The 13,861-nt window shown below is 45.3% G+C and overlaps 1 protein-coding gene across 4 annotated transcripts in view; it reads left to right on the top strand.

The window, feature by feature from the left end:
- The window catches only part of BRD4 (bromodomain containing 4), a gene marked incomplete at its 3' end in the record, with an annotated part of 73,747 nt that overhangs the window by 46,984 nt on the left and 12,902 nt on the right, over positions 1-13,861 (top strand). For 3 of the 4 annotated variants that reach the window (XM_080935794.1, XM_080935792.1, XM_080935793.1), the window contains exons 5-11: positions 1,625-1,917; positions 2,282-2,644; positions 3,303-3,431; positions 7,310-7,519; positions 8,193-8,392; positions 8,800-9,095; positions 10,083-10,193. In XM_080935794.1, coding sequence (XP_080791920.1) covers positions 1,625-1,917; positions 2,282-2,644; positions 3,303-3,431; positions 7,310-7,519; positions 8,193-8,392; positions 8,800-9,095; positions 10,083-10,193 — 1,602 coding nt within the window. Of the gene's footprint in view, positions 1-1,624; positions 1,918-2,281; positions 2,645-3,302; positions 3,432-7,309; positions 7,520-8,192; positions 8,393-8,799; positions 9,096-10,082; positions 10,199-13,861 lie in introns of those variants that run through there. The other variant, XM_080935795.1, reaches the window with a different exon arrangement.

Raw genomic sequence — 13,861 nt, 5'->3', positions numbered from 1 at the left:
GTATTATGTCCTGTACTTATGGTTCTGAGCTTTAAAAAATTTCATTAAAAATTTTAACATATATCCAAAACTTAAACATGCTTGAATATACACACAGATACCCAGCACTCATGCGCGCGCGCGCGCACGCACACACACACACACGCACACACACTTTATAGAACTGAAATAATGACAATTTTTAGGTGGCTTCTGGTTGTTAGCTGTTTGCTTCTTTGTAGCGTTGCTTTTATCATGGCCTCCCACCTTGCTCTAAAGTGGCAAAGACACACGGGACCACTGAATCCAGAGTAGCTCTTGGTATTACCAGAGAAAACCAGTCATTCACATGTATGTTCTCACTCCATTTTCCTCTCCCCTCTTGGCCTTTCCCCTGCCTTCCTTCCTTCCTCTCCTTCCCTATGTTAGCTCAGACTGAAAATTTTTCATTCCTCTTGAGTATTGGTATTGCAGATATTCATTACTAAAGACTTTTGGCAGGTACACATGTTAAATCACATCCCTGATCCGTATATGCAGAGCCTACTTCTCACTTTCTGGGACTAACAGTTTTGATTATTTGCTTATGGGGCAGGCATGGGAATTTTCTCTATTAGTCCTGGAAGATGCCAGGTGTGGTGACTAGAAAGAAAATTGGGAAACTCAGTAGAACCTCCCCCTTCCTTCTGGTTCCTGGACAGTGCTCTAGGACAGCCTACAGATATAAAATGCTTTTTCCTTTCCTTTCTCTCTCCCTCCCCTCCCCTTTCCTTCCTTCCTTCCTTCCTTCCTTCCTTCCTTCCTTCCTTCCTTCCTTCCTTCCTTTCCTCCCTTCCTTCCTCCCTCTCTCCCTCTCTCCCTCCCTCCCTCCCTTCCTCCATCTGTAGGGTTTTTTTAATTGACATAGACCAGGCTGGTCCCAAAATCTTAATCCTTGCACTTTGGTCTCCTTACCGCTGAGATTGCAGGCTTTAAAGACTTGCTTTTGCAGAGTATTGGGTTCTCTTTCCATATCATTCTGTCTGCATACGAAGGATTTGGCAACACAGGATATGGCTCCTGGTCTACCTGTTTACATTTGAGCTGTAGTTATTCTGATTTGGTGTGTCATGTGACTATTTTGTGTTAGAAATTTGGTACAGTTGCAGGGAATCAACCTGGGTAGTCACAAATGGCCACAATTTGTCCTCTAGTCCCCAGTAGCTCTGGGAGTTGATCATCCTAGTTTTCAGAAATCTTGCAAGGTTGGCTGCTGCCAGATTTTGCCAGAAGCACTCTGAAAGAAATGAAGACAGCTATTAGGATTTCCCAAGGAACATTTTTCTGATGTCCATGTGCAGCCCTGGTGCTAACACAGTGTATAGGTTTCCTACTTTTTTAGCCTTGGCTTCCCTTCTTATGACAGCCTGTATCTGAGTGAGGAGTTGCCACCAGAATACCTCAGGAAATGTAGCCTGATGCCACTTCCCTCTCAACCCTGGGGGTCCAGGGATAAGTTTGGTGCGGTGCAACAGTGATTCCTGGAGTATTCCGGATGGTCTTATCACTAAACAAATGCATTACACAAATATGTATGGGTGTTTTGTAGGGTCAGCCAGCGTGTGCTAGCATATCTGAAATTTCCTATCCTTTTTATGATTGGTAGGGACAGCAAAGCCTGGTGTATCCACGGTACCAAACACAACTCAAGCATCAACTTCTCCGCAGACCCAGACGCCTCAACAGAACCCTCCTCCACCTGTGCAGGCCACAACTCACCCCTTTACTGCTGTCACCCCAGACCTCATTGCCCAGCCTCCTGTCATGACAATGGTGCCCCCCCAACCACTTCAGACTCCTTCACCGGTACCCCCCCAGCCACCACCCCCACCTGCTCCAGTTCCACAGCCTGTGCAGAGTCACCCACCCATCATTGCGACCACCCCACAGCCTGTGAAGGTGAGCATCCTGGGCACTGGTGGACTGCTGCCATCAGAGACAGGCTTGCAGGCTTCTCTTAGTTGTTTCTTCTACGGGCTATATGGTCAAGGCCCTTATATTAAGCAGGAAACCTCTTTAGGAGGTTCTGGGGCCTCTAAGGGAACAAATACTCTATCCAGTTTTGTACCTTTCTTCTGTTGCTGGCTGGGTCTATTCTAGCTGTGGAAGACAGTGGTATGGCAGGGTCTCCATGCAGGTATACCTTTGGGCCTGTCCTGAGTATTGGGATCCTAGTCAGGGCTTGGTTTCGGAGGTGATCCTGAAGAACAGCTCTACCAGCCAGAGCCTCTGATTGAGACTTTTGTGCCTGTGCTCATGGCAGACAAAGAAAGGGGTGAAGAGGAAAGCAGATACCACCACCCCCACCACCATCGACCCCATTCATGAGCCGCCCTCACTGGCCCCAGAGCCCAAGACCGCCAAGCTGGGTCCTCGGCGGGAGAGCAGCAGACCTGTGAAGCCCCCAAAGAAGGATGTACCAGACTCACAGCAGCACCCAGGGCCAGAGAAGAGCAGCAAGATCTCTGAGCAGCTGAAGTGTTGCAGTGGCATCCTCAAGGAGATGTTTGCTAAGAAACATGCTGCCTATGCCTGGCCTTTTTACAAGCCTGTGGATGTGGAGGCACTGGGTCTGCACGACTACTGTGACATCATTAAACATCCCATGGACATGAGCACAATCAAGGTTAGCTACCAGGCCCCTGGGGTGGTGGTCAGAGACAGGATTTCTCCTAGACTAATCCAGTGAAGTTTTGGGTGCCCCCTGCCGGTTCATTGTTGCCATGAACCCTAACAGTGTGTTTTGGTTTCACATGATAACTTTCCTCTTTCCTTAGTGTAAGGAGATGTAAGATGCATACTCTGGTGCTTCTTCAATGCCCCTGTACTTCTTTGCACCTAGCAGATGGTATAGGAGACCCTGGGCTCAGTGTGATGGGAAAGAAAGGCTTTGCTGTTCCATCTGTAGAAGATACATCTATCAATATTGTCACCAAAGTATTTTATTTAAGGACTTTTGTAATTTTTCTCCTTCTGGAAGTAGGATAACATTGCTCCAACAGGAGACAAGGCTGTGTCCCAACTGTACCTTCAGTACAAGCACATGCAAGATCAGAACTAGAGGACCCCAGTCTTTATTTTCTCATCAGTTCTAACATAATCTAGTCTGGGAGTCTGTGTTCATCTGCTCTTTAGACATTGTACTAAATGTCAGTAGATAAGCTTGGTCCTAAACCCCGAGACATCGCAGCTGTATCTTCATATCTGTCTCATGCTGAGAGCTAGACACGCCATTAAAACACATAAACAGAAGTATCTAACTAAGACCTATTTTGTATTTGCAGTCTAAACTAGAGTCCCGAGAGTACAGAGATGCCCAGGAATTTGGTGCTGATGTCCGATTGATGTTCTCCAATTGCTACAAGTACAACCCTCCTGACCATGAAGTGGTAGCCATGGCTCGAAAACTCCAGGTAAGGCTCCAGGGGGAGGTCAGACCTTGTACAGGCTTCGGCAGGTAGTTATCTGTCACTTCACTCATAATCATGCAGTGGAGCTTGGAGGAAGTTCTGTTCTTGTTTGATTGTCTGTTTTTGAGATAGGGTCTCTTTGTAAGCCTGGCTGTTCTAGAACTCTTAACATAGACCAAGCTGGAATCAAACTAGCAGAGAACCCCCTGCCCAGCTCCTCTGAGCATCATATGTAACTTATCTAATGCATGCATATGTTTTACGTTAGGGCCATTAATGTGAGTGGCTGGGTCTGTCTGTTTATCTGTCTCTCCCTTCCCCCTCCCCCATACCTACATTTACAGTGTTTTGATTTTTGGCTTTTTTTTTTTTTTTTTTTTTTTTTAAATAAAGTTCATTAGTATGGCTAAAATTGGAGAATAAAGGCAATATTTAATACTTTGTTATGACTCGCCTTTTACTTACTCTAATTTTATTTTTATTAGATATCTTTCTCTCTATGTGTGCCATGTATATGGGTGCTCATAGAGGCCAGAAAAGGAAGGCTATCTGGATGTCCTGGATTTGGTTGGAATTAAAGTGAGTTGTGAGCTGCCTGACTCTGACAGGGGTGTTGGGAACTGATCTTGAGACCTGTAAGGTGCAAGTGCTCTTAACCATTGAGCCATCTCTAATGCATGGACCTGCCTTTTAAAGAAAACACGTAAGATCTCAATTCCTAACCATCTCTTTAGCTCACTGGTTGCTATTGCTCTCAGGTCAGTGGTGAAGTGCGGGTATGTTAGTTGTGGGCCTCAAGGCTTCCTTGGGGCTTCCTTGGGTCTGCTTACATAGCAGTCTCTAGGTGTTTCCAGGGCAGAGATTTGCAAAGCTTTTGGCAATCCATTGGTCTTTGTTACACAGAGGTTACTAGAACTTTAGTGACTCCCTGCCTTCATGCTATTTTGTTAGTTTTGCTAATGTGTCACTTGATAGCATCTTTTCTCCTTTCCTAAGAGTTTTCATAATGTGTTTCTCATTTGGCTTCTATTGATGGGTTACCTTCAGTTCAGAGAACATGTCAGATTCAAGAGTAGCTTGATAGGATTGACTGTCCTTTGTTAGTGTTCACCTGGCTCTTAAAATTCAAATGCATGATCAAACTGTTGATATTTTTTGTTAGGTCGATGTTTGCTTTATGTTTATTTGTATGGGTGGTTTGACTGTGAGATGTCTGGTGTTTGTGGAGGCTACAAGAGGGTAGCAGATACTCTAGACTGGAGTTGTAAGCTTCCGGCTTTTTTAAAGGTGTTAGGGACTAAACCTGAATCCCTTGCAAAAAACATCCAGTGCCATTAACCACTGAGCGAGCTATCTTTCCATCACCTAGAAGGTTGTGTTTAGTTTTGTTTGTTTGGTCTGGTTTGGTTTTTGTGTGTTTGTTTTCTTTGTTTGGTGGTTGATTTTTGGTGTTTGTTTGCCTTTGGTTTTTTGTCATTGTTGTTGTTTTTAGTCTTAGTTTGTCCTTTTCTGACTTGTATTAGGCTCTAGCATGCCCTCTCCAGTTTGTGTTACCTGTCTTTGGCTTCATAAAAAGGTAGCCCCTTCACCATTTATGTTTGCTTTTACTAGTTTTTATGTGAAATTTTAGGCTTTTAAGTTTTGCTACAGTTTTTAAAAATATATTTTATTTATTAGTTAATGTATTTGAACGATATTCTTTTTGTCTATCTCTGGCTAGTCCTACCTTTGCATTCTGAGTGCTGGAATTAAAGATCGGCTACATCATACTCAGTTGACTGCAATTCTTAGGCAGGTCCACCAAGTGGCAGTGTGCCTCCAGAGTTGGATCATAAGACCCTCTTGCTCCCAGTTTCTTGAGGACCCAGGATAGTATTTGTGCATTTAATATCTGTGTCCATTTTTGCCTCTGTTGCAGAAACTGCAAAGTTCAATTCAGTTACCTGCCAGCAAGGAAAAATACTATCTTGAAGAATGACTATTAAAGAAGGGAAAGAAAAACCACTGTGTCTAGTTGCACTACCCCCAATCCTGTCTGATCCCCCCCTTCTGATACTTTGCCACTACTTCCTCTTTACAATCTCTACTCCTCTATGGGTTTGGTTTGGTTTTACATTTTGGTACCTTGTTTAAAAGTTTTCTTTTTGTGTATCTTTCTCCTTTTATGGACCAATCTGTCCAAGCATGCCATTTTTTATTGTTATATTCACCAAGCTCTGCTTAGCAACCTCCAGAGATGAGTTCTTCATAAGCATTGACTTAATATCAAACTTGACTTAGATAAGATGCCTGTTCTCAAGGAGAGTCTACCTGAGGCAGGAGTGGGAGGCACTTTGCATTATTTTAGCGTTATTTTTGGCCAGGAAAGTCTCTATTCTAGAAGGCAGTTGTCTTTGGATTTTGTATTTTTATTCCACAAATGACTCTATCAGAATGCTGTAAGTAGCCAGAAAGGGGGACACAAAAGCATTTATATTACTTCCTTTAAGAAGTATTGGGGGGGGGGGGGGCAGAAGAAATGACTAAGTGGTTAAGAGTGCATTCTGTGTATCATGAGGACTAGAATTTGGATCTCAGAAGCTACATAATAAGCCAGGCATCCTATACATGCTTATAACCCCAGTTTTGAAGGGGATGGAGAAAGTAGGATGACTAGTCCTTGCTACCTTATTATCTAGCCCAGGTTCCAAGAGAGACCTCTCTCAAAGAAATAGGTAAATGATAAAAGAGCACACCTGGTGCCCTCTTCAGGTCTCTGCATACAGGTTTGCACACCTACTCTCTCTCCATAGGCAGATGATTCATTTATTCCTTCGTTTATTATGTGTGCAGTGTCCTTCCTGTATGTATGCATGCCTGCAGGTCAGAAGAAGGTGCCAGATCTCAGTAATAGATGGTTGTGAGCCACCATGTGGTTGCTGGGAACTGAACTCAGGACCTCTGGAAGAGAAGCCAGTGCTCTCAACCTTTTGAGCCATCTCTCTAACCCTAAACACAATTTTAAAATAAAAAGACTTATTGAGACCAACTTAGGTTTCGTAATTAGACTATGTTGCAGGAATATAATTTACTTAGAAAAGTTATATAGAAAAGGATCTACTTCCCTTTTGCCTTCATTCAAAGATTTGTAGTGGCTGCAGCCCATGTGCTTATAGCACTTTAATATGTTGAGGGGTGGTTACAAGTTCCTCGTGGTAAGAATGTCTGCGTAGGGAGAAAGAAATTGGAAAGACATTTGGATCCTGTTTTAGGTACCAGAGGCAGGCAGGCTGTGCTATGCGTGTGTGCCTTGTTCAAGCTTCATCCCAAGCACGTGGCATCATCTACTGTACTTCACTTTTTGTACCTCAAAATTGTCAATGGATTTCTACCTCCAACCCGTCCGTGGCTTCTGCTCTGGTTGGTGATACCTCACAAGATACCCCTTCTAAGCCATAAGCACCTCACACCACTAGCCAGCATATCTAGAGATGCGTGAGCCAGGGACTTTTGTTCAGTTACATGGGCCACTCTGAGTAATAAGGAAGCAGATGCAGACAATACCCATGTGCGCTCTACTGGGAATACTCAAACTCAGAGCCTTTGCCAGGATTCTTTCTCTATGTAGAAGGTCAACAAAACCTCATGTCAGAGAGCCACAGACCTGTAGGAAGCTTGGGCATGTTCTCTGGGGGTCTTTTGCTCATGGCCTGACACTTAGTGAGCACCCTCAAAGTAAAGTTCTCAGAAGACTAGTTTTTTACTCTCATCACTGTTTCCTCCAGGGAGTGAATACCTAGTAACATTAGGCATGCGCAAACAAGCTTTCTTACTTCCTGTTGATTTGGTCCCAGGCATTCCTGAGACTGAGCACCCACATAAGCATGGCTTTTTCTCCCCAGGATGTGTTTGAAATGCGCTTTGCCAAGATGCCCGATGAGCCTGAAGAACCAGTTGTTACAGTGTCCTCCCCTGCAGTGCCACCCCCTACAAAGGTGGTAGCCCCACCTTCATCTAGTGACAGCAGCAGTGATAGTTCCTCCGACAGTGACAGTTCCACTGATGACTCTGAGGAAGAGCGAGCCCAGCGGCTGGCTGAGCTTCAGGAGCAGGTGAGGGAATCTGGTTTTATGTGCATAGTTCTCTCGCAGGTTTCTAAGAGATGTTCTCTAACTCTTTAAAGATCTTGTGGCGTTTCCTCTTCTCAGTGGCATGTTAGTCCTATAATGTATATGCTGTGTGTTTTTTGAGTAGGGGTGAAGTATGGACATTTTCTGTGGAGTAGGCTTCAGGATTCTGAAGTTGTTTGTCTACAATACTCTTACCTTTGAGATAGTTACCAAGCCCCAGTGTTTCAGTATCTTTTTACCTATCTTTTAGAAACCTCCCTCCATGAAACATCCTGGACTATGATAGCCAGAGGAGTTAGTTTGCCAGGCTATTCAACTTCTCCGCTGTGGAGGAGCAGCAGTCCTTGGAGATCAAGGACTGCTATGGCAGGTCCATGGCTAGAAGCCAGCATGTTCTCCATGTCCTCTGCTTCTACCATACCCACAACACTCAAGCATATTGCTAACATGACACAGAACTATCCTCCAGGGTTTATGTAGTGAGAAGAGCATTCAGTCCTGCTAGTAGGTGGGTTAGTTTGCATTTGAGGCAGGTTCCCACTGTGTAACCCTGGCTGACTATAGGCCTGTGCCATCATGCCTGGCCTGGTTGTGATTTTTTTTTTCCTCCTCTTTCTGTGTCTGTCTCTCTCTTTCTCTACTGTTTACTCCACAGCTCAAAGCCGTGCATGAGCAGCTTGCAGCCCTCTCACAGCCCCAGCAGAACAAACCAAAGAAAAAGGAGAAGGACAAGAAGGAAAAGAAAAAGGAAAAGCACAAAAAGAAAGAAGAAGTGGAGGAAAATAAAAAAAGCAAAACGAAGGAACTTCCTCCCAAAAAGACAAAGAAAAATAACAGCAGCAACAGCAGTGTGAGGTCTGTTTCCCAGTTTTCCCATCTTTGGGGAGTGGTGATCCCAAAAAATCCTTGGTAGGAAGAAAGACCACCCGGTTGGCACCAGTCTGGTTGGTGCCCTATCATAAGCACTTAGCTGTTCCTTTTCCCTCAGTCCGTCCCCTGCCCCCTTTTAATGAGCTTTGGTGACTCACGGCTTGACCAGAGAGTACAGTAGGCAGCCATGGTGCAGCTACAGCTTCTGTGGCCTGCCAAAGTTTACTGCTGGTGTTTCTGACTGCTAGTAGCCTTAAATCCCATTCCCTATTGGGTGTGCAAACTCAAACAAAGCCTGCCCCACACACATACACCTAATCACATTATGAGGGATGTGTGCACAGTTTTCCTCAGGGAACCCATTCTTAACTGTATATGTCATCCCTTCATAGCAAGAAGGAACCAGCACCCACAAAGACCAAGCCACCTCCCACATATGAATCAGAAGAAGAGGACAAGTGTAAGCCTATGTCTTATGAGGAAAAGCGGCAACTAAGTCTAGATATCAACAAACTTCCTGGGGAGAAGCTAGGCCGTGTAGTACACATAATTCAGTCAAGAGAACCATCACTTAAAAACTCCAACCCTGATGAGATTGAGATTGATTTTGAGACCCTGAAGCCATCTACACTACGAGAGTTGGAGCGATATGTCACCTCCTGTTTGCGGAAGAAAAGGAAACCTCAAGGTATAGTTGAGAACTCTTGGTATAGGGGTCCTTCCCATGGAAACCCTCAGTGAGCACTCTTCTAACTTAGCACTCTACAATGACCCCCCACTCACCAACCCCCCCCCCCCACACACAAGTTTTTAAGAATGACATTGCACTGGACCCTGGATTGTCATGCCTTTCTGGACCTCTTTGGTGGCTGGGTGAAACCTACCTAAATCCGCTGTCTTTTGAGCTTTGCTCTAAACAGCAGCTGTTTTCATCTCTGGTTGTTAGCCATACAGTCTTCTCCAAAAATGATCTCCCACCTCTGTTGAGGTGAGGCCAGGAGGAACAGGGGTGTCTGGATGTCCTAATGTGTATGCCGATGTTAGTTCAGTACTGAGCCCTACTTTTTAGCAGAGGTGATGCCATCCACATCCCTGCCATCAGCCTTCTAGACATCTCTTCCGTCTTATATGCCTTTCATTGGCTTGTAACCTTCCCTTTTAGTACTAGAGGGTTTATTTAGCTTAGGATGTGTATCACAATATTTTTATATACTGCATTCTTGGCCCATGCTAACTTCTAAGTCCTCAGAATCTGATTTTCAGTGACATCATATGGGCTTTACTCTTGCAACCTAACAGGAAAGCTCTGAGAACCCTGGAGCTCTTTGCTGTTTTGCTGTGCTCGAACACAGCAGGTAACCTGTATAAAGACATGCTGCTCTGCTCTGCCTGGTCTTCTGAGTCCATGGGAAACCATTCAGAGCACTTGATAAAAGAGCTTGATGAGACCTTGAAATTGCATCACAGTGCTACGTTTCAGCTACTGTGTAGTAGGCTACCAGTGAGAAACTCGGAACTCCTCGGGATCTGAGTCATTGTTAGAGGCAGTTTTTAAGCCTATGGTCTTCAGGTTTTCCCCTGGTTCTTCCTCTGGGTAGTTGGGAATACACTGTAGCTAGCAGTGACTGTCTGGATTGGTGTCCTTTCTGATACAGTTTTGTTATTTGGCTTGCAGCTGAAAAAGTTGATGTGATTGCTGGTTCTTCCAAGATGAAGGGCTTCTCATCCTCAGAGTCGGAGAGCACCAGCGAATCTAGTTCCTCTGACAGTGAAGACTCGGAAACAGGTTAGCTGGCTCCTGTTTAAGCATCTTACCAAATTACCCCACCTATCCCTGGCACTATCTCAGTTCAGTCCTTTGCCCAGGCTGTTTGAAGAGCCCAGAGTTGTTGGTCACTGAGAACTGCTTGAGCTCTTCTGCCTGCCCATTCATCATGTTAACCTCTCCATGCAGGGTGGCAAGATGCCCTGTGTAGCAGCACTGTTCTCTCCATATTGGAAGTGGGTAGATCTTGAGGACTACAGGTGTTGGGGTTCCATCAACCTTGGGTTGGAATGTACCCACTTTCCTTCCAGTATTCTGGCCTAACAGTTGACATGGAAACAAATCGGGCCACATTTTAGCAGAGTAGAGCCAAGCCACCTTATCTCACAGCCTGCATCAGTCTGTTTTGAGCTCAGTTGTTTGTAGCCTAAGCTTGAACTGTGGAAACTGCCAATTTCTTCTTCGCCATAGTGTGCTCACTGATGTTTTGTGTTGTCTGTTCCCAGATCTCTAACTGCATGTTTGTCCTGCTTTTCTACTGATCCCTGTGCTCTGTGGGCATGTATCATGGTGTTCAGTTCCTTTGTTCTGAGCACCAGTTACAGAGCTGGAGGTGAGGGCAGGTGGTAGTAATGGGAACAGGTTTCTTTCCCAGAGGGGCACTTTTTTTCTTTCTCAGAGGAGCTGGAACTCACATTGACCTCAAGGGAAAGATAAGGAAGGAGGCATGTTATGCCTAGGTTGCCTGACTTGTGGCTCTGGTGAGTGGTGTTAACTCCTGGGCAGTTCAGGTTCCATGAGAAGATACAGTTCACCTATGAGCCAGCCCTGGGGTCTCAAATGGTTTATAGCAAGAAATGGGCTTGTGGGCCAAAAAGCTCCTGGCAGTCTTCCATGGACCTTTGACTTGCGAAGTAGTGATCTGATCATGTCAAGGAAGTCAAGGCTCACTTAGAATAGCAAGGATGAGCTTTGTTGTTTCTAGCTGCATATAAGAAACTGGGAATTAGGAGAAAGAGACTTTTTTTTTTTTTTTTTTTTTTTTTTTTTTTGGTGGGCCTTGGAATGGGCTTGGGCCTTCCTAGGACAGTTCAGTTCTCTGTACAGCCTTGTTTTAAATGGGCAATGTATTTACAAAGAAAATGTAATCCATTAAATGGTATGTTCTGCATTTGTTCTGCAGCATGTGCAAATTTGGCTGGTCTCACAACCTCCCCTGTTCGTTCTGAAACACGTTGCCTTGCTTTCCCATGAACCAGCAGGGGGAGCTCCATCCCAGGCCTGCTGGGAAAAGCTGGCTGTAAGCCATTCCTTGAACTGGGGCCACCACCTTCAGCAGGGTGAATGGGGTGAATAGATGTATTCTTGGGAGTCTATTAGCATTCTTGGTGGCCACTGACTTTTCACTTTCATTGCCAGCCAAGCTTTAGATTTGCCTTTCCTCTATTTTCTTTCTTCTCTCTTTTGGGGGGGGGGTGTCCTGTATTTTCTAGACTGTCCCTCCTAAGATTTTTCATCCTTCTTTTCTAAGAATCCAAGTGTTCAAATGACAATCCCAGAGGCTGACCCTGACCTGATGTTAAACATCTTGGCTAACCCTTGGGATCTTAGGGGACTCTCACACACAAGAGCCCCCATAACCCTCTTCTTTGAGTGACAGTCTTATGGTCCCACATGAGTGCCCTGCATCTGTCTTTCCCTGATGGCTGTCAGGATGACATTTCCAGGAGCTTTTTGCTACTGTTAAAGAAAGAAGACTCTTTTTTTTTTTTTTTTTTTTAAACCGGCCTCTTCACTTAAGTAGAAAGTTTGTGCAACAAGTAACCCGAGAATCCTGGGAACAGCTGTCCTGGCGGGAAGGAGGGTGGAATTTAAAGTCATGGAGCTGCTGACCTGCAGACTTTTAGGCCTTAGCTATGTAGCCCTGACCATTTTGGCTGCCTGGGCTGAGCCTCTCCTTCATTCCAGATGATATTATTCCTATTTTTGACTGGCTACCACTTGTCTTCATTCAGGCCACTGGTTTTGATTTCCTACTATGTGCAGAGTGCTGTGTTGTGAGGCCATTGACAGTGCTACTTAGGGAGGACCTCCTGAAATGTTGTTTTAGAGCCCCACATAGGACATACAAAAGGACATGTATGCACCAGTAAAACAGCTTCTGTCTCCTCATGCCACACAGACACTGCACTTTGTGGTGTTTGGAGTGTGAGGTGGGCAAATCCTCCAGTAGCTGATCTCCTGGGTCCCTGAAGCCCAGTAACCCCAACCTCTGTAACAAGTTATTGGTAGTGCTTCCATGGCAGGAGACTGGTAGAGATGGGGTAAACACTTTGGTCTTTGGGGTCTAGTTTGTGTTTTTCATGTTTTTATTTTTCTATTTGAATTGAAGCTAAAATTTCTCATGGGACCTATTTTTGTCACTTGTACTAAGTGTCAGTTTTACTGGCATGGCTCCAGTGACACAAATCTAAAGCAGCAACTGAAGAGAAGCACTCAGTAGGGCCTAGACAAGGTGTACAAGGATGCCTAGTGTAGGGTTAGACATGCTGCAGATGAATGAGTGGGACGCTTTACTGCCTGGATTCCAGCTGCTGCGATTCCCTCATTTTTTGTAGCAGCACCAATGGCCCTAGACATTTCTCTTGAGCCCAGTTATTTATAGTTTGGCTGTTCTCTTTTTCATTGAGCTTTGATTCTAGCTTGATTCTGGAAACACTTAGGGGTTCAATGTTAGAATAAACAAAATAAGGCCCAGGTGCATCTCCCTTCAACTTCTAGGAAGTCTTCAAGCCTGGGCTGGGAGTTGGGAAGACACCGTGGTTCTTGTTTCCCTTTACTCTCCCAGGCCCCAGCATAGGATCAGCTCTTTCCTCGTGTGTTATCCATGGGTCTGAGAGGATAGGTAGCTACATAGCTGATGATGTGCATCCTATAGTGCCCCTCATCTGCCTGGGCTGCAGTGGTTCTGGATTCGTACAGTGAGGAGGCTCTGAACTGTGGCCTGTTCATGCAAGAGCACGGTCCAGCTATTTTAGTCTTACTTCCTTTTCCCAGGATTGGTACATGTGGGTGTTCCTTAATAGCTCCAGGGTAAAGAGGAATGTGTGGTGTTTTGGAAAGGCTGGAGCTGGGAAGTGCAGACAGGGGCCATGAGACTCACTTTAGAGGCTCAGATCAGGAATCCAGCCACAGGATCTGAGAGATTTCCTTCAGTCTTACCTCAGGGCTATAGTGGTCCTGCTGCCAGAATGTGGCAATTACTTCAGAAAGGGGCAAGGCCCCTTGAAAGTAGAAAATGTGCAGAGCCAGGTGGCACCTCCAGAAGCCCAGGAGTTTGAAGGGATTGATTGGGGCTTCCCTGGGGTGAGGGCCAGCCTTGTGGAATGTGGCCTACAGTAAGAGCTGAGTGGGCGGGGTTTTCCCAGGCATGTTCTGGGACTAGGGATTGTAACATTTATAATTCCAGCAGCGGCGCCACTCTGCTACATGTGGGAACCAGTCCAGACCCCTCTCTGGACTCGAAGCCATATTGGATGTCCTAAAAAAGAATGGAAAGGACGAGGCCTTTTCTCTTTGGCCTCTCCCTCCCCTCAACAATTGTCATTTCACCAATTCCCAGTTTTATAGTTTCTGCTTTGGTTTTGGAGATATGGAAATGGACAAGAGATGGCTCTGCTTTTCCTCAG

Source organism: Micromys minutus, assembly GCF_963924665.1.
Source record: "Micromys minutus genome assembly, chromosome: 22".
Taxonomy (NCBI): Eukaryota; Metazoa; Chordata; class Mammalia; order Rodentia; family Muridae; genus Micromys; species Micromys minutus.
This window is presented reverse-complemented; position numbering and strand designations above follow the sequence as displayed.